The 18,656-nt window shown below is 51.4% G+C and overlaps 1 protein-coding gene across 6 annotated transcripts in view; it reads left to right on the forward strand.

Annotated features, from left to right (window-relative positions):
• The first annotated feature begins 771 nt into the window (after nucleotides 1-771).
• The window catches only part of ODF2 (outer dense fiber of sperm tails 2), a 43,780-nt gene continuing 25,895 nt past the window's right edge, over nucleotides 772-18,656 (forward strand). Inside the window, exons 1-4 of one of the 6 annotated variants that reach the window (XM_049774008.1) lie at nucleotides 772-935; nucleotides 4,973-5,063; nucleotides 6,226-6,342; nucleotides 6,592-6,717. In XM_049774008.1, coding sequence (XP_049629965.1) covers nucleotides 772-935; nucleotides 4,973-5,063; nucleotides 6,226-6,342; nucleotides 6,592-6,717 — 498 coding nt within the window. Of the gene's footprint in view, nucleotides 936-4,972; nucleotides 5,064-5,507; nucleotides 5,583-6,188; nucleotides 6,343-6,591; nucleotides 6,718-18,656 lie in introns of those variants that run through there. The other 5 variants (XM_049774009.1, XM_049774004.1, XM_049774007.1 and 2 more) reach the window with 5 other exon arrangements.

The raw sequence follows: 18,656 nt of genomic DNA on the forward strand, positions 1-18,656 counted from the left end.
GGTAGTAGGCAGGGCGCGGGGCAGAGTGGGGGAGCATAAAAGGGGGTCCCAAAGTGGCTTCAAAGGCCAAGGCGAGGTGGGAGGAGGAGGAAAGTGATCCCGGGTGCAGGGCTGAAGCCAGTTCCATGTCTGCAAACTAGCAATGGCTTGGGAGGTGGGTAGGGGCCACATTTCCAAGGGGCAGAGCCCAGCTCCAGCCTCCAACTGGTTCTCTGAGCTGTCTGGGAGACCTGATGGAGAGAGCTAGGGAGACTCCAAGAGGAGTGGGTGTCCCCAGGGCTTCTTAATGCCTCTTGAAGCCAGAAAACAGAAACAAAAACGAAAGGGGGTCAGTCTGGGCCGGAGAGATAGCATGGAGGTCGGGCATTTGCTTTGCAAGCAGCTGGTCCAGGCCCAACAGTGGTTCAAATCCCAGCATCCCATATGGTCCTCCAAGCCCGCCTGGAGCAATTTCTGAGCACAGAGCTACAGGACTAATTCCTGGCAACTGCCGGGTGTGACCCAAAAACAAAACACACCCCCCCCCTCCAAAAAAAAAAACAAAAAAAAACCCGAAAGGGTTCGGGCGTGGGATAACGGAGAACAAGAGGGCAGAAAGTGGGAAGGAGACGCCACAGGCAGGGCAAGCCCGGGCTCGCTAGGCCCCGCGGCGTCACGCGTTTCCAGGGCAACGCGCCGCATGCCCGGAAGTGGGCGGGCGTCTCTGTGACGCGGGGGCGGGACTCCGGGGCGAGGGCAGGCGCTTCCGGCGGGGGCGATTTGAACCGACCAATGGGCGAGCTGCCGGCCGGGGGTCGGAAGAAGAGGCGGAAGCGGGGCGGAGCCGCGGTCGGGGCAGGAGCGCTTCCGGCGCGGCGTCTCCATGGCACGTCCCTGGCCTCCGACTTGCACGACGACCTGAGGAGGCGCTTCTGGGCGCAGCCGTGCCGTTCCTGGTGAGGCGGCGGGCGGCGGGGCGCTCGGGCTGCCGTGTGTGTGTTTCGGGGGCGGCGGGGCGTGTGGCGCGCTCGGCCCGCTCCTCCCGTCAGAACCTGCGGCCGGCCCGCCCGCCCGCCCGCCCCTCCCTCGCGCGGCTCTCCTCCTCCCGTAACGGGCGGCCGCCGCCTCTCCTCGCCGGCCCCGCCGCGCCTCCCCTCCCTCCCGCGGGCCGGCCGGCCGGGCGCAAGTGGGCTCTGCTGCCCGCCGGTGGGTGGCCCGTGCTCCGCGCTCGCCCCTCCCGCTCCCGCCCCCCAGAGGCTCTTCCCGCCTCGCCCTCCTCCCCCCTTGCGCGCCCTCTCCCTTCTCCCTTGCTCTCCCTCCCTCCCCTCCCTCCTCTTCCTTCCTCTTCCTCTCCCTCCTCCCTCTCCTTCCTCCTTCTCCCCTCTCTCCCCCTCCTCCTTTTTTCTTCCTCCATCTCCCTCCTCCCTTCCTCCTTCCCTCTTCTCCCTTTTCCCTTCTCCTTCCTCCCTCTCCCTCCGTCCTCCTCCCTCCTTTCTCCTTCCTCCTCCTCTCCCTCCTCCTCTGCTTCCTCCTTCCCTCTTCTCCCTTTTCCCTCCTTCCTCCCTCTCCCTCCATTTCCCTCCTCCCTCCTCCCTCTCCTTCCTCCTCCTCTCCCTCCTCCTCTGCTTCCTCCTTCCCTCTTCTCCCTTTTCCCTCCTCCTTCCTCCCTCTCCCTCCATCTCCCTCCTTCCTCCTCTTTCTCCTTCCTCCTCCTCTCCCTCCTCTGCTTCCTCCTTCCCTCTTCTCCCTTTTCCCTCCTTCTCCTTCCTCCCTCCCTCTCCCTCCTCCCTCTTCCCTCTCCTTCCTCCTCCTCCTCTCCCTCCTCCTCTGCTTCCTTCCTCCCTCTCTCCCTCCTCCTCTGCTTCCTCCTTCCCTCTTCTCCCTTTTTCCTCCTTCCTCCCTCTCCCTCCCTCTCCCTCCTTCTTCCTTCTTCCTCCCTCATCCCTCTCCTTCCTTCTCCCTCATCCCTCTCCTTCCTCCCTTTCTTCCTCCTCCTTTCCTCTTCTCCCTTATCCCTCCTTCTCCTGCCTCCCTCTTCCTCCATCTCCCTTCCTCCTCCCTCTCTCCCTCCTCCTCTGCTTCCTCCTCCTCCTTCCTCCCTCTTCCATCTCCCTCCCTCTCCCTCCCTCCTCCATCTCCCTCCTCCTCTCTTCCTTCTCCCTTTTCCCTCCTTCTCCTTCCTCTCCCTCCTCTCTTCTCCCTCTTCCTTCTCTCTCTTTTTCCTCCCTCCATCTCCTTCCTCCTCTTCCTCCTCCTCCCCCTCCTCCCTCCCTCTCCCTCCTCCCTCTCCCTCCTCCCTCTCCCTCTTCTTCCTTCCTCTCCCTCCCCCTTTCCCTCCCTCTCCTTCCTCTTTTTCTTCCCTCTTCTTCCTCCCTCCATCTCTCTCCATCCTCCCTCTCCCTCTCCCTTCTCCCTCTCGTTCCTTCCTCTCTCTCCTCCCTCTCTCTCTTCCCTCTTCCTCCTCCCTGCCCCCCCCCCCTCGAATGACAGTTGTGCCCTGCTTGGCTCCTCGCCTCGAGGACAGCGCCGGACAGCGCCAAACCCCCACCCCACCCCCACCCCCGGGCAATCGCCCCAATCCGCTGCCGCTGCCACGGCGGGTTCACCATTCCCGGGGGACCTGCACCACCCCCAGCCCACGCTCAGATCTGGGGTACCCCACTCGCCCTGACCGAACGCCCCCCCCCCCTCGGGCTACCTATTCTGCCTGCTGGCAACGCCCCTTCTCCTAGGAGACTGTTGCCCCAGCCTACCCCAACCCCGCCCCCGTGCATCCTCCTCCCATCTCCCCGCGCTGCTTCGGGCCCTTTGGGGCCCACTGGGGGCCAAAGCGCTGCTTTCTTCAAGCCTGCCCGCACTCACCCCCTGCAGGCGCCTCAGGTTTAACCCCCCGTGGGGGCCACCGCCCCTGACTTTCTTTGGGGAGGGGGTCTTCCGGGGGGAGGCTCTCCCTGCCCGCCTTTTCCTGAGTCGCCGACCTGTAGCCCCCCCATTGCCCCCCACATTCAACCGGGCAGGTCCCTCAGCCTAGCCTGTCTCCTCCTCCCCACTTTTTGGCAGGACAGTTGCTGTGCGACTCTGGACTGTAGAGGACCGGCTCTCCCAGCTTTTCAGCCATCCCCCCCAAAAGCTTCCACCCTCCTCCCCTCAGGACGTTTGATGCCGGGCCCCCGAGATTCTCATTGACCAGGCCCTCCTCTGGGTGCCCCCTGAGCAGAGTCCGCTGACCCAATTGCCCATCTTTGCGGCTTTGATGCCTAGCCATGTCTGCCTCATCCTCAGGCGGCTCCCCCAGGTACTGCCAGTGTGGGGGGCACCAGCACTGCAGCAGGGAGAGAGAGAGAGAAAGGGGGTCAGGGCTCCCCAGCTACCTACACCCTGCTGCCCCCTGGCTTAGCTCTTTGCTATGTCCCTGTCCCTTCTCTCTCCTGGAAATCTGGGCCAAAAGATGGTTCCGAAAAATGGTTTTGAGGAGGAAGGAGGAAAAGCAGACCTGCAATCCCAGGTCTCCCTCCCCGGGAACTCCCTCCCCATGCACCCAGCTCTTGGCAGCCCCTAGGGTTGCTTTTGTTGTCTAGTGGGTCCCAGGTGCCAATCTTAGAGGTAGCTGCAAAGGGCAGCTAGATCCCAGGCAAATTGAAGGCTTTTCTCACACTTGTTGCTTGAAGCGAACAGAAGTTCAATTACTTGATTGTCAACTTCTTTTTTTTTTTTTTTTTTTTTTTTGGTTTTTGGGCCCACACCTGGCGTTGCTCAGGGGTTACTCCTGGCTGTCTGATCAGAAATAGCTCCTGGCAGGCACCGGGGACCATAGGGATTTGAACCAACCACCTTAGGTCCTGGATAGGCAAACACCGCTGTGCTATATCTCTGGGCCAACTTCTTGTTCAGAGGAAATGCGGTGTGCATCTTGACTGAGTAGTAATGGGCAATAGATTTTTTTCACCTTTTTTAATTTTAATTTATTTTTGGCCACACCTGACAGTGCTTAAGGGTTACTCTTAGCTCTGCACTCAGAAATCACTCCTGGCAGACTCTGGGGACCTTATGGGATGCTGGAATTGAAGCCGGGTCTGTCCCCTGTCAGCCGCATGCAAGACAAATGCCTTACCGCTGTGTTATCGCTTCCATCTTTTATTTTAAAATCAAGCTGTGATACCCATATAGCAAAATGCATGACCTCGTGCTCGAAGACTTTAATTTGGGGGGGAGGGCCACACCCCCAAAACTTGAATTTCTCCTGGCTCTACTCTTAGAAATCACTCCTGGCAGGCTTGGCGACCATATGGGATGCTAGGGATCCAACCTGGGTGGGCTGAGTGCAAGGCAAACGCCCTAGCAGCTGTATTTGGCTCTAGTTTTTAGGTTTCATTAAATTCCCATGGGTCAGGTTGACCGTCTAGGAACTTTTGTGAGGGCTGAAAGTCTGAGCACAACTGTTGCCTGGTCAGGAGGAGAAAACTCTTGCTATAATCTCACCTTTGTGAGATGGGGAAAGTAAGGGGAAACCAGGCCCAGCATTCCACCTCAGGTGCTCGGAGAGTTCTATTGTCTTGGCTTTGAGATTGAGTCCTGGGGATTTTCTCTGGGGCCCTGTTGCTCTGCCTTTTAAGGTCATCAGGAGATTTGCTTCTGAGGCTGCCTCTGTCCCAGGCGGGTCCTTGTCGCATTTGTTCTTCTCTTGAACAAAATTCCACCTGTAGGTGGAGGTGAGTGAACCCCTCTGGGACGAGCCGCCTTTTTGCCAGGTAGCAGACTAGCTGCCCCTTCAGCGCAAGGTCACAATATATGTGATGAGGTGGTAGCTTAAAAGGCCAGCTCCTAGGGAGCCCCAGCAACCCCTATCTCTCCCCCCCTCAGTGGACACATCATGAAAGTTTGAGGCTTAGTGCAGTGAAGCTGGCCCACCCTTGGCTCCTGACCTGCTGCTTGCTTGTTAATTGTAGCGCCCTGACTTTTCCACCTCTGATCTGGTTCTTGTGCCCGGATACAGGTTTCCATCGTGTGGAAAGAACGGAGTAACAAGTCTCACGCAGAAAAAGGTCTTAAGAGCACCTTGTGGCCCACCCAGTGTTACCGTGACGGTAGGTGACTTCAAATCTTCTGCAGCCCTCTTGCTCTGTGTCTGCGTCCCTGCAAAAGAAAAAAAAAAAAAAAGCGGTGTTGCTTCGAACCACTCTTTTTTTTTTTTTTTTTTTTTTTTGGTTTTTGGGTCACACCACTTGACGCTCAGGGGTTACTCCTGGCTATGTGCTCAGAAATTGCCCCTGCCTTGGGGGGACCATATGGGACGCCGGGGGATCGAACTGCAGTCCATCCTACGCTAGCGCTTGCAAGGCAGACACCTTACCTCTAGCGCCACCTTTCCCGGTCCCAGCTTCGCACCACTCTTCAAGGCGCTGCCTGTACCCTGGTGCCCCGCTCTGCTCGGTGCCTTCATACTTAGCTTGCAGCCTCCCCGGGATTTTGGGGGTGCTTACGGTCAGGACACCAGGTGTGAGGAGGTTGTCTTGATCTAATCCTTCCAGGCCTATTCTCCAAATCTTGACAGCAGACTTTCCCAAAAACAGAAAAGGAAGAAAAGCAAGAAAAAAAGGGGAGGGGTACGTAGCTGGGGTGTGCTGTGCTCATGCGACATGCTCCGGCTTGTCTTCTCGTCGCCTTCGGACCTGCCTGCTGTCTGCTTTTATTTTGCACCCTCCCTGCATCATTTCAATTTTGCGCCTTCTTCCTGCGCTTGTCTGCTCTTCTTGCCTCCCCCTGTACCCTGTGGTTCGTTTGGATCACGGCCTGGAAGGATGGGGGGGGTCCTGCTTTTCACCTCACTCTGGTCTGCCTACCTACCACAAAAGCGGCCTGTGTTTCCAAGCATGCTCGGGAGGAGATTTGGCTCAAAGGAACCCCAGGCCCACCTGGCTTTGGGGCTCTTTTGGAGAACCTGTAGGTCCTGCAGCAGCTCCCCTCTGCCCCTTTCTCTTGCCGGACCTGGATCTGTTTGGTGACCTTCACAGCTTGGATCTCCACAGGGGCCTACTGAGTGGCTCTCCCAGCCCAGCTCCTGGCCAGCCTGCCTGCTTTGCCTGCCTGCCTGCCTGCCTGCTTGCATGCCAGTAGTTGGTAGTTGTCCTGGCCGCTTGGTGGCTAGGTTCTCAGTGGTTCCCAGAGGCAATGAGTGTTGTTTTTCATGCCTAGTTTGCTCATCCCCACAGATCAGCCTTTTTTGGGTTGCCCTTCCCCACCTGCAAGAAGCGCACCATGAAGGACCGCTCCTCAACTCCCCCCTTACATGTCCACGTGGACGAGAACACCCCTGTCCACGTGCACATAAAAAAACTCCCGAAGCCAGCAGCGGCCGGCAGCCAGGTAGGAGCATGGTAGGGGGACACCTCCGGGCCCGGCCTCCTTGCGCTTGTCACTCCCGCCAAAGGTTTGAGACACAGAGGCTTTTCCGAGGTGCGTGGCCCGGTCAAAGGTAGGCAGGCCTCTCAGCCCCCAAATAATAGCAGCCATGGTCTGAGGCGGAGGAGACCAAGTTGGAAGGAGGTGGCTGTCACCAAGCAACATCGGGCCATCAGGGCAGGGCTGTGACCCTGGCTTTGTCCCTCTCCACAGAAATCTCATAAGCGAGGAATGAAAGGGGACACCGTGAATGTGCGGCGGAGTGTCCGGGTGAAAACCAAGGTACCTTGGATACCCCCTGGAAAAGCATCCACTCAGCATGTGGGATGCAAGTGGGAGGTAGGCGCTGCCTGGCTCAGGCCTTTCTTCTGGACTTGGCAAGGGGCTCTGAGGCCGCTCTGCCTGGGTGTAGTGGAGAAGTCCCAGGGCCAGAGGAGGGAGCCTGGGCACTGAGTATGGGAGTGGTTGTGCTTGGAGAGTCAGGCTGAAGCAGAGTGGGCTGCCAGGTTCTTGCTTGAGGCCACACGCTTAGTGCTTAGTCTCTGGGACATTTTGAGAGAGTTGTAGTCTGTGGGACTGTGGACCTTGGGACCTTGTGGACCAGGTGTCTGAATGTCAGATTCACATTACCGAGAGGGGCTGATGCTCCTGGCCAGACGCAGGGCAGAGAGGTTCATAATAATGCCTTGGTCCTGCTACAAAATAAGGTACATTTGGTGATCTTTGCAGTCGGGCAACATTGATGAAGACTTGGGGTCTGTTGGGGCACCCCCTGGGCAGGCACCGAAGCTCTTCTGAGGCCAGCCTGGTAGCCAGGTTCCATGAGAAAGCTTAGGGCTGAGTCCTGGCCACTAGTAGGCTTAAGTTCTCATTACTGGGGCCACTGAAGGGACAGTTTTTTCTGCTTGATTTTGGAATATTTGGTCTTTTTTTTGAAGAGTTTTCATGACTTTTAAAAGTAGAAATTAAAGGGCCCGGAGAGATAGCACAGCGGCGTTTGCCTTGCAAGCAGCCGATCCAGGACCTAAGGTGGTTGGTTCGAATCCCGGTGTCCCATATGGTCCCCCGTGCCTGCCAGGAGCTATTTCTGAGCAGACAGCCAGGAGTAACCCCTGAGCAACGCCGGGTGTGGCCCAAAAACCAAAAAAAAAAAAGTAGAAATTAAAAAATTAATTTGTTTTTCTTTTCTGGCTTCCTGGGTTTGACACCTAATTTTTTTAATTTATCCTCAGGAAATCCAGGAAATGAATTAGAAATCTCTGAGCTACAAATATGATAGATTATATTCATCCATCATATATATTCCAGAGATTGGGATTCCCATGCTGCCTGACCATTTTTTTTTGTTTGTTTTTTTGGGTCACACCCGGCAGCACTCAGGGGCTACTTCTAGCTCTACACTCAAAAATCACCCCTGGCAGGCTCGGGGGACCATATGGGATACCAGGATTTGAACCACCATCCTTCTGCATGCAAGGCAAACACCTTACCTTCATTGCTATCTTTCTGGCCCCTGTCTGACATTTTTGATGATGGTGTCACTCACTGATAATAGGGAATGTAAACTTTTGTTGTCCATATTAAATATGAAATATATAAGGCGTGTCTTCATGGTGGCAGGAATGGAAGTCAAGGCTTACTTTGTGTATAGTGTCCTGAACCATGTCCAGCCCTTCTGTTTTCTGTCTTTTTCTTTGGGCTGCATGCAACGCCCTACCGCTGTGCTGTCTCTCTGGCCTGCTATGTCTTTCTCTTTTAAGTGACAGTTTTAAAAAACGAAAAAACAAATCATCATTTTCTTTTTTTCCTTTTTGTTTGTTTGTTTTTGGGCCATGCTCGGTGCCGCTCAGTGGGTACTCCTAGCTCTGCACTCAGAAATTGCCCCAACAACCTTTGGTCCTGGATCGGCTGCTTGCAAGGCAAACGCCTCTGTGCTCTCTCTCCAGGCCCTGATGATCATATTTTTGTGGACAGGACCATGGGGCCTCTGGGGACACTGGAGAGGTTTGGGGACCAGATCCTCCCTCTACCTCTGGAGTTATTTTTAATTTTCATCTAGGGACAGATCCTACTTTTTCTCTAGGACATTCCAGGAAGAGGGATAGTGAGATTTATAATGGAGGAAAAGGGGTGCGCTTCCTAAATGTGTCTCAGGAAGGCACTGGTTAGACTTGGATATAGCTGGCCGGTAGGGGGAAGCTGCTTTTCTGGGTAGAAAGGTGTGCTTGCCTTCGCACGTGTGTGTACAAATGTGTGTGCCCTGTATCTGGCATGCTCTGGGAGGACCCCCCAGGAAGTGGCGATGGACAGGGTCATCCCACAGTGGGGGCCATTACCTGATCCCTTTGTGAGGACTGTTGAAATGTCCTACTAACGAGTTAGCCTATGATGTTTTCTGATTCACAATGTCTTGGTGGGGGGCCGGGCGGTGGCGCTAAAGATAAGGTGCCTGCCTTGCCTGCGCTAGCCTTGGACGGACCGCGGTTCGATCCCCCGGTGTCCCATATGGTCCCCCAAGCCAGGAGCAACTTCTGAGCACATAGCCAGGAGTAACTCCTGAGCATTACTGGGTGTGGCCCAAAAACCAAAAAAAAAAAAACAATGTCTTGGTGGAATGTTTCTGTGTCTGTGTGTGTTTTGTTTGTTAGTTTTTGGGCTATTCTAGCTGATCTCAGCTTACTCCAGGCACTGTGTTCAGGGATCATTCCTAGTGGACTCTGGGGACTTACTTTATGGGGTACAGGGTAGTGAACCCAGGTTAGCTATGTGCAAAGGAAGTGATCTACCTGCATTACTATTGCTCTGGGTTTTTAATTTAAAAAATAAATTTTGGGGGGCTGGAGAGATAGCATGGAGGTAAGGCGTTTGCCTTGCATGCAGAAGGACGGCGGTTCGAATCCCAGCATCCCATATGGTTCCCGGAGCCTGAGCAATTTCTGAGTGTAGAACCAGGAGTTTCCCCTGAGTGCTGCCGGGTGTGACCCCCCCCATTTTTTGGGGGGGGGCCACACCTGGCGGTGCTCAGGGGTTACTCCTGGCTGTCTGCTCAGAAGTAGCTCCTGGCAGGCACAAGGGACCATATGGGACACCGGGATTCGAACCAATCACCTTTGGTCCTGGATCGGCTGCTTGCAAGGCAAACGCCGCTGTGCTATCTCTCCGGGCCCTCTTAGTTCTTAGTCCTGGTTCTGGACTCGGGCATCACTCCTGCCAGTGCTTTGGGAGCCATGTGTAATTCTGGGGTATAACCCTGGGTTGTCTGTATGTAAAGCATATGCCTTAACCCCTCAGTGTCTGTCCATCCACCATCTTTTTAAACAGAACAGAGTCAATATAGATAGATCTTTTGGGGAGAAAAGCCTGTCTTCAAGCTGACTTTCAGTTGCTTTGGCAATTAGGGATCAGGGCCCTAAATGCTTTCCGCAGGTTCAGTGACCCTTGTTGCAAGCCTAGATAGGACCTGAGTTTTAAGACAAGGACCAGATGAGGATAGTCTCTCACTCCCATGTTAGCTGTCTTGTAGCCCTGTTCTTTCATTGTTCCTCTGTGTTCCCTGACACCCTTTCCATCATGGACTGGTGAGGGACAGGGGCTTTGACAGAATTGAACATGGAGTCCAAAAGTTGCCATGTGCATGTGGAAATTTCCATTGGTTCTTTTTTTTTTTTTTTTTTTTTTTGGAAAAGAGCCGTATCTATGGTATTCCCAGGAACCTTGAAGTCCTGGAGATTGAGCTCAGATCTCCCACATGCAAAGCATGTACTCAGCCCTTAGAGCTCTCTTAGGCATGTCTTGGGTTTTTGACTGCTTTAGGTCTGTGGCATTGTCTTTGGGAGAAAGAAGGTAACCATTATTGAAAGATTTTTTTGGGGGGCACACCTGGTTACTCCTGGCTCTGCACTCAGAAATCACTTCTGGCAGAATCAGGGAACCATATGGGATGCTGGGAATTGAACTGGTTTCTGTCCTGGGTTGGCTGCATGCAAGATAAACTCCCTACTGCTATGCTATTGCTCCGGTTTTTTTTTGGGGGGGGGCCACACCCATTTGACGCTCAGGGGTTACTCCTGGCTATGTGCTCAGAAATCGCCCCTTGCTAGGGGGGACCATATGGGACGCCGGGGGATCGAACCGTCTGTTCCTTGGCTAGCGCTTACAAGGCAGACACCTTATCTCTAGCGCCACCTTCCCGCCCCGCCGCCCCCCCCCTCCCCCCGTTTTGTTTTTGTTTTAGACACATCCAGCTGTGCTCAGGTTACTTCTGGCTCTGCACTCAGGAATTTCACCTGGCGGGCCTCAGGATCATGTGGGGAAATGTGGATTGAACCCAGTTCAGCTGTGGGCAAAGCAAATACCCTCTCTGCTGTATTATTGTTCTGGCTCCATGTTCCATTTTTGTAACCAAAATTACCTGTGTTTAGCCACGGTTCTCCAGAAAAACAGTATGGCTGCCGCTCCTATCAATTTTATATACAAAGGGTTTCTTTTGTAAATTTCTTTTGGTTTTTGGGTCACACCTGGCAGTGCTCAGAGGTTACTCCTGGCTCTGTGCTCAGAAATTACCCCTAGCAGGCTCAGGGGACCATATGGGATGCCAAGAATCGAACCACTGTCTGTCCTGGATTGGCCGCGTGCAAAGCAAATGTCCTATAATGATAGGACATAATGCTATCTCTCCGACCCCCTATACAGAGGTTTTGAAGATCAATGATTTTAATCATACGTTTGATAATCTTTCCTATTACTAATTTGTCTTTTGCTTTTTATTTTTAAATTTTTGTGGTGCTAGGGGTCAGATCTAAGGCCTCATGCATGTGTGCTGTGTGCACTGCCACTGAGCCACTTCCAGGGCCTGAAGAAAAAAATTTTTCTGGTTTTTTGGGTCACACCCGGCAGTGCTCAGGGGTTACTCTTGGCTCTACACTCAGAAGTCACTCATGGCAGGCTCTTCAGACACTATGGCATGCCGGGAATCGAACCGGAGTCCATCCAGGGTTGGCCGCATGCAAGGCAAAAAGCTCTACTGCTATGCTATCGCTCCAGCCTTAAGGTTTATTATTGCTTGGGATTAGGACCATATAGGGTGCTGGGGATTAAATTCAGGTCAGTTGGGGCCGGGCGGTGGCGCTAGAGGTAAGGTGCCTGCCTTACCTGCGCTAGCCTTGGACAGACCGCGGTTCGATCCCCCGGCGTCCCATATGGTCCCCCAAGCCAGGAGTGACTTCTGAGCGCATAGCCAGGAGTAACCCCTGAGCGTCACCGGGTGTGGCCCAAAAACCAAAAGTAAATAAATAAATAAATAAATAAATAAATAAATAAATAAATAAAATAAAATAAAATAAATTCAAGTCAGTTGCCTATAAGGCAAACACTTCACCTGCTTGAATATCCAGTCCCCAAATGAGATTTTTCTTTGTTTACTTTTGATTTTGGCGGAATCGGAACCATATGGGATGATGAGGATTGAATTTGGGTTGGCCACATGTAAGGCAAATGCTCTATCTGCTGTGATATCGCACTGGCCCAAAATTACTTTTCTATCAGCATGCATTGTCCTTGTTGTTTGAAATGAGAAGAATCTATGGATTATTACCTAAACTAATCATGGTGTCATGTTCATTGAAAAACTAGAAAATGGGGCCGGGAGAGATAGCACAGCGGCGCTTGCCTTGCAAGCAGCCGATCCAGGACCAAAGGTGGTTGGTTCGAATCCCGGTGTCCTATATGGTCCCCCGTGCCTGCCAGGATCTATTTCTGAGCAGATAGCCAGGAGTATCCCCTGAGCACCGCCGGGTGTGGCCCAAAAATCAAAAAAAAAAAGAAAAACTAGAAAATGCAAATCTCAGATGAGTTATAAAAAACAAACTATTTCTAGACTCCTCCAGAATAGTCTAATTAGTTTAGGTATGCACCATAATGAGTTTTTCTAATGAAAAAAGTCACATTCTTTTAACTTCTGTACCATTGGGACCAATTTTACTTTTCCATAATTTTTTTTTTTTTTTTTTTTTTTTGGGCCACACCCTGTGACGCTCAGGGGTTACTCCTGGCTATGCACTCAGAAGTTGCTCCTGGCTTCTTGGGGGACCATATGGGATGCCGGGGGATCGAACCGTGGTCCATCCTAGGCTAGCGCAGGCAAGGCAGGCACCTTACCTCCAGCGCCACCGCCCGGCCCCTCCATAATTATTTTTTACTTTTTGATTTTGGGCCACATCCAATGGTGTGTCTCAAGAACTTCCTGCAGTGCTGAGGGGACAGCTGGCACTAGTGATTGAATGCGAGTCTCCCTCACGCAAAGCATGAGCTCCAGCCCTGTTAGCCATCTCCATGGGCCCTTGTACAATAGTCTCTTTTTGAGAGTAGAGGGTGGGATAATCTCCCAAGGGGTATACAGGGGGGTCTGGGAGCCCCTCCTAGCAATTCTTGGTCAGCTGGATCTGCTAGTTAGTGCTCAGGTCTGAGGAAGCAGTACTGGATATTCCCTGGACTCACCCAGCAGTACGTAGGGGTTTCCAGGGTTAGACCAGGTGATGCCCAGGTGAACATGTGATACTTGGGTTCAAACTGGGGTTGGCTTACATGCAAGGCATGTGCCTTCACTGCTATTTCTCTGCTCCCCTATGTAGTAATCTTTTTACATATTTAGATTTTGTATTTAGCATTTAACTTTGTATTTAGCTTTGTATTTGTATTTTGTATCTAACTTTGTATTTAGCATTCCTTTTTTTTTTTTTAATAGCCCCTGGCTTGGGGGACCATATGGGACACCAGAAATTAACCAAGGTCTGTCCTGGATCAGCTGCGTGCAAGGCAAACACCCTACTACTGTGCTATCACTCCAGCCTCTATAGCATTTCTTTTTAGTGTGTGTGTGGTGCCAGAGATTGAACCAGGGCCTCATACATACGTGCAAGGCCATTGTTCTGCCTCTGAGTTGCAGCACAACCTCCACATTAGTATTTGACAGATTTTTTGTTTGTTTATGCTCTTTTTGTTTGGGGGTCATACCCAGGATACACAGGGGCTCTGCTTAGGAATTATATTTGACATACTCAGGAAACCATAGGCAGTGTCAACAATTGAACTAGAATTGACTGCATGTAAGGCAAATACCTTTCCTTCTGTTCCATGTATTCTCTCTGTAGTTTTTACTTGCCTCTATAGTTTTTAGTTGCCCCTGTAGTTTTTACATTTTTCTTTTTTGGGAAGGGGTCATACCTGGCAGTGCTTAGGGATTCTTCCTGGCTTTGCACTCAGAAATCGCTCCTGGCAGGCTGGGGGGAACATACGGATGCCAGGAATCAAACTCAGGTCCATCCGGGGTTGGCTGTGTGCAAGGCAAATGCCCTACCGCTATGCTATCTCTCCAGCCCCTACATTTTTCTTTTTTGTGCCACACCTGGCTGTGCTCAGGGCTTTTTCCTGGCTTTGTTCCTTCCTGGCTGGTTTGAGGAACCCTAATGAGTGCCAGAGATCAAACCTGCATCTACTTCATGAAAGACAAGTTAAGTTCTCTACCACTGTGTTATCTTTTTAGTCCCATTTTTGTTGTTATTGTTGTTGTTTTTGTATCCCACACCTGGTGATGCTCGGGTTACTCCTGGTTCTGCACTCAGGAATCACTTCTGCTTAGGGATCATATGGGATGCCAGGGATTGAGTAAAGCAGACATCCTCTCTGCTATGCTATTGCTCTGGCCCTACAACCACAAGTATTAAAGCTTTTGAATATCTTTTTTTTTTTGGGGGGGGGTTATTTTTTGGGTCACACCTGCCAGTGTTCAGGGGTTACTTCTAGCTCTACGTTCAGAAATCACTCCTGGTAGGCTGGGGGACCATATGGGCTGCCGGGATTCGAACTACCGTCCTTCTGCATGCAAGGCAAACATCCTGCCTCCATGCTCTCTCTCCGGCCCCTGAACATCTTTTTCAAATCTCTTCCCACTTCCCCAAAAGAGCAAAGATCTGTACAGTGATCTTAGAATGGAGACAAACTGAGCGTCTACTGCAGGAACACTTAGGAGAAAACCAGGAATTGTTGATGTACTTTGCCAATGGAACCTGCAGCCTTAACTGCTCATTTCCCTCTAACACAGTCAGATCCATACTAATGCCCCAGTACAGACACTACTTTCTGGAGCTTAGTCATGGGGCTGGCTCTCTATCCTGCCCATCCAGCGATGGCTAGCTGTTCTTTTCCTGAAAAATACCAGAATATATCCGAGAGACATTTGTTTTGCTTCGACATCTTTCCCTCTGCATACCCCTAACAAGCTCTTCCACACCAGTGAAGAGTGATTCACCCGCAGGGCGGTTTTCAACATTTAGCAAATTTTTTATGACTCATGAAAATAAATTAGGCAGCAACAAATTAAATAAATAAATGAAACATTTAGAAAGAGAGTAAAGGTGACCGGGGGTGATAGTAAGGCTTGTAGAGGGCGCTTGCTTTGTACTTGGTCGACCTAGGCTTGATCCTTGGTATCTCATAAGAAGGATCCCTGAGCACAGAGCCAGGAGTAAGCCCTGACTTACTTTTGAGCACCACCTGCTGTAGCTTCAGAACCAAAACAAACCAAAGCAAACAATAACAAAATTCCCAAACTAAAAGTAAAGAAGGGAAACTAAATTTGGGAGCTGGACAGATAATACAGTGAAATTAAATTCCTGGCATCCCATATGGTCTCCTAAGCACTGCCAGCAATAATGTAACACCTGGGGATCCTCAGGTGGAGTCCAAAAGCAAAACAAAAAAAAGTTAAAAAACAGTCATTGGGATCAGAATGAAAGTACAGTGGTAGAGTGTTTACCTTGCATGCAGCCGACAGGTTCTAACCCTGTTTCCCCATAGCACTAAAAACAAACCACAAAATAAAAGTGAGTGGTTGTGCTGGGGCAGCTCTGGCTTGGACTGTCCAGCCACCTGCCTACTCAGGGTTCTCAGATTCTTCGTGTCCTGCGGAGAAGATTCTGGCCTGGGCAGTGAAGGCAGCTCCCGTATCCCTCCCACCTGGGCTTATCCCTCCCACCAGGGAACATAGCTCTAATCAGGCCCACATTTGTTAGTGCTTAGGGCTTACTTCTGGCTCTGCAGTCAGGTATTATTCCTGGCGGGCTTAGGGAATCCTAGAGGGTCCTGAGCAGTCTGGCAAGTGCCAGAGGTTTTTGTTTTTTTTGTTTTTTTGGTTTTTTTTTGGTTTTTTGGGCCACACCCGGCAACGCTCAGGGGTTACTCCTGGCTATGCGCTCAGAAGTTGCTCCTGGCTTGGGGGACCATATGGGACGCCGGGGGATCGAACCGTGGTCCGTCCAAGGCTAGCGCAGGCAAGGCAGGCACCTAACCTCTAGTGCCACCGCCCGGCCCCGTTTTTTTGTATTTTTAAGGCAATATTTTGTTGTATATTTGTCTTAAATATGATATCCGTAAATATCACGGTGACTTTCCAATACTATCTGTCCTACACTTAGCTCTCATCTTGGCTTTTTTTTTTTTTTTTTTGGATTTTGGGCCACACCCAGCGGTGCTCAGGGGTTACTCCTGGCTGTCTGCTCAGAAATAGCTCCTGGCAGGCACGGAGGACCATATGGGACACCGGGATTCGAACCAACCACCTTTGGTCCTGGATCGGCTGCTTGCAAGGCAAATACCGCTGTGCTATCTCTCCGGGCCCTCATCTTGGCTTTTAAGTTATATATTGCACATCTTTAGGTTTTCCCTTATAAATTCATATAATTTATGAATAAAATCATATTCTGGAAGAGAGGACACAAGGACACAGTGGGCTTTATGTATAATTTTGCTTTTGCAGTTCTGAGGAACTCACATCTTTTTGTTTGTTTTTGTTTTTTGGGTCATACCCGGCCTGTGCTCAGGAGTTACTCCTGGCTTTACGCTCAGAAATGCTCCTGGCAGGTTCGAAGGACCATATGGGATGCCGGGATTCGAACCACCATCCTTCTGCATGCAAGGCAAACTCCTTACCTCCATGCTATCTCTCTGACCCTGGAACTCACATCTTAAGCATCCCAAGTACCCCCCCCACACACACACACACACACCTGGCCTGGAGTATATTGGGGTTTTTTGTTTGTTTTTGTTGTTGTTTTTGGGCCATACCCAGCAGCACTCAGGTTATTCCTGGCTCTGCACTCAGACATCACTCCTGGCAGGCTCAGGGGAACCATATGGGATGCTGGGAATTAAACCTGGGTCTTGGGCCAGACTTTCTTGCAGAAGGACGGTGGTTCGAATCCCGGCATCCCATATGGTCCCTCAAATCTGCCAGGAGTGATTTCTGAGTGTAGAACTAATCTTTCCGCCCCTGGAGTATATTGTTTTGGTTTGTTTTTGTCTTTTTTATTTTTTTCCAAACCCAGTGACTTTAGGACTATTCTTAACTCTGGTTTTGGGACTTAACTGCCAGTAGGGGTGGTGCAGGGAAGCACCTAGAGCTTTGTTCTGTCTCTCCAGCACCATGGAGTTTTTCAGTTTCACCTTTGTTCTATTGTTTGCCATGTTGCTAACCAATCTGACTATCTACTCCTTTTTCTTCCCGAGAGCATCACTTTCCCTAGAAATTGGCTCAGAGATTGGCAACCTATAATCAGAGGAGCAGGGGCCAGAGAGAGAGCATGGAGGTAGGGCATTCGCCTTGCATGCAGGACAGTTGTTTTTTTTTGTTGTTGTTTTGTTTTGTTTTGTTTTTGGGCCACACCCGTTTGACGCTCAGGGGTTACTCCTGGCTATGTGCTCAGAAATCGCCCCTGGCTTGGGGGGGACCATATGGGACGCCGGGGGATCGAACCACTGTCCGTCCTATGCTAGCACTTGCAAGGCAGACACCTTACCTCTAGTGCCACCTTCCCGGCCCCTGTTGTTTTTTTTTTTTTTTTTTTTTTTTAATCCCAGTATCCCATATGGTCCCCCGAGCCTGCCAGGAGTGATTTCTGAGAGTAGAGTCAGGAGGAACCTCTGAGTGCTGCCAGGTGTGACCCAAAAACAAAATCAGAGGAGCAAAATAAATGTAGAAAAAGAGAGTTCAGGGCCTGAGCAGTGGTGCAAGTGGTAAGGCATCTATCTATGCCTTGCCTGAGCTAGCCTAAGACGGACCGAGGTTCTATCCCCTGGCGTCCCATATGGTCCCCCAAGCCAGGAGCAATTTCTGAGCTCATAGCCAGGAATAACTCCTGAGCACTGCCAGGTGTGTTCCCTTCCCCCCCAAAAGAAAAAGAGTCAAATTCAAATTCAGTCTCAAAAAATGGACCCCACCTTAGAATAGCTTTTTGGAACCTCCAGAAAATAAGTTTATATAGTTTTATTTTTTTTTCCCCTTCCCCTCCAATATTATAGTTTTTTTTTTTTTTTTTTTTTTTTTTTAATTCAGTATTGGGCTGGAGTGATAGCTCAACAGTAGGGCATTTTTGCACTGGTGCTACTTAGGACAGACCCTGGTTCAATCCCAGGCATTCCATATGGTCCCCCGAGCCTGCCAGGAGCGATTTCTGAGCAGAGCCAGGAGTAACCCTTGAGCACCAACCACAGGGTGTGTGGTCCAAAAACCAACCAACCAAACAAACAAACAAACAAAAAAGTATAGGGGCCTGGAGAAATAGCATGGAGGTAAAGCATTTGCCTTTCATGCAGAAGGACAGTGGTTTGAATCCCGGCATCCCATATGGTCTCCTGAGCCTGCCAGGAGCAATTTCTGAGCGTAGAGCCAGGAGTAACCCCTGAGTGCTGCAGGGTGTGACCCAAAACCAAAAAAAAAAAAAATTAAGTATCAGGTTACTTTACATAAGCTTATCTTGGGCAAGTATTTGAGGGAGAGTTTGAGCCACATATAGTGGTGCTTGGAGGGGTAACTCCTGGAGTGCTAAGGCAACATGAGGTGCCAGGGACTGAGCCTGGTCCTCACACATGCAAAACACCCACTATAACCCTTTGAGCCATCTTCCTGACATTAAAAATATATTTAAAAAAAATATAGGGGCCGGGCGGTGGCGCAAGAGGTAAGGTGCCTGCCTTACCTGCGCTAGCCTTGAACGGACCGCGGTTCGATCCCCGGCGTCCCATATGGTCCCCCAAGCCAGGAGCAACTTCTGAGCTCATAGCCAGGAGTAACCCCTGAGCGTTACCGGGTGTGGCCCCCCCCCCAAAAAAAAAAAGGGGCCGGGCGGTGGCGCTAGAGGTAAGGTGCCTGCCTTGCCTGTGCTATCCTTGGACAGACCGCGGTTCAATCCCCCGGCGTCCCATATGGTCCCCCAAGCCAGGAGTGA

The sequence above is a fragment of the Suncus etruscus genome, chromosome 5 (assembly GCF_024139225.1).
Source record: "Suncus etruscus isolate mSunEtr1 chromosome 5, mSunEtr1.pri.cur, whole genome shotgun sequence".
Taxonomy (NCBI): Eukaryota; Metazoa; Chordata; class Mammalia; order Eulipotyphla; family Soricidae; genus Suncus; species Suncus etruscus.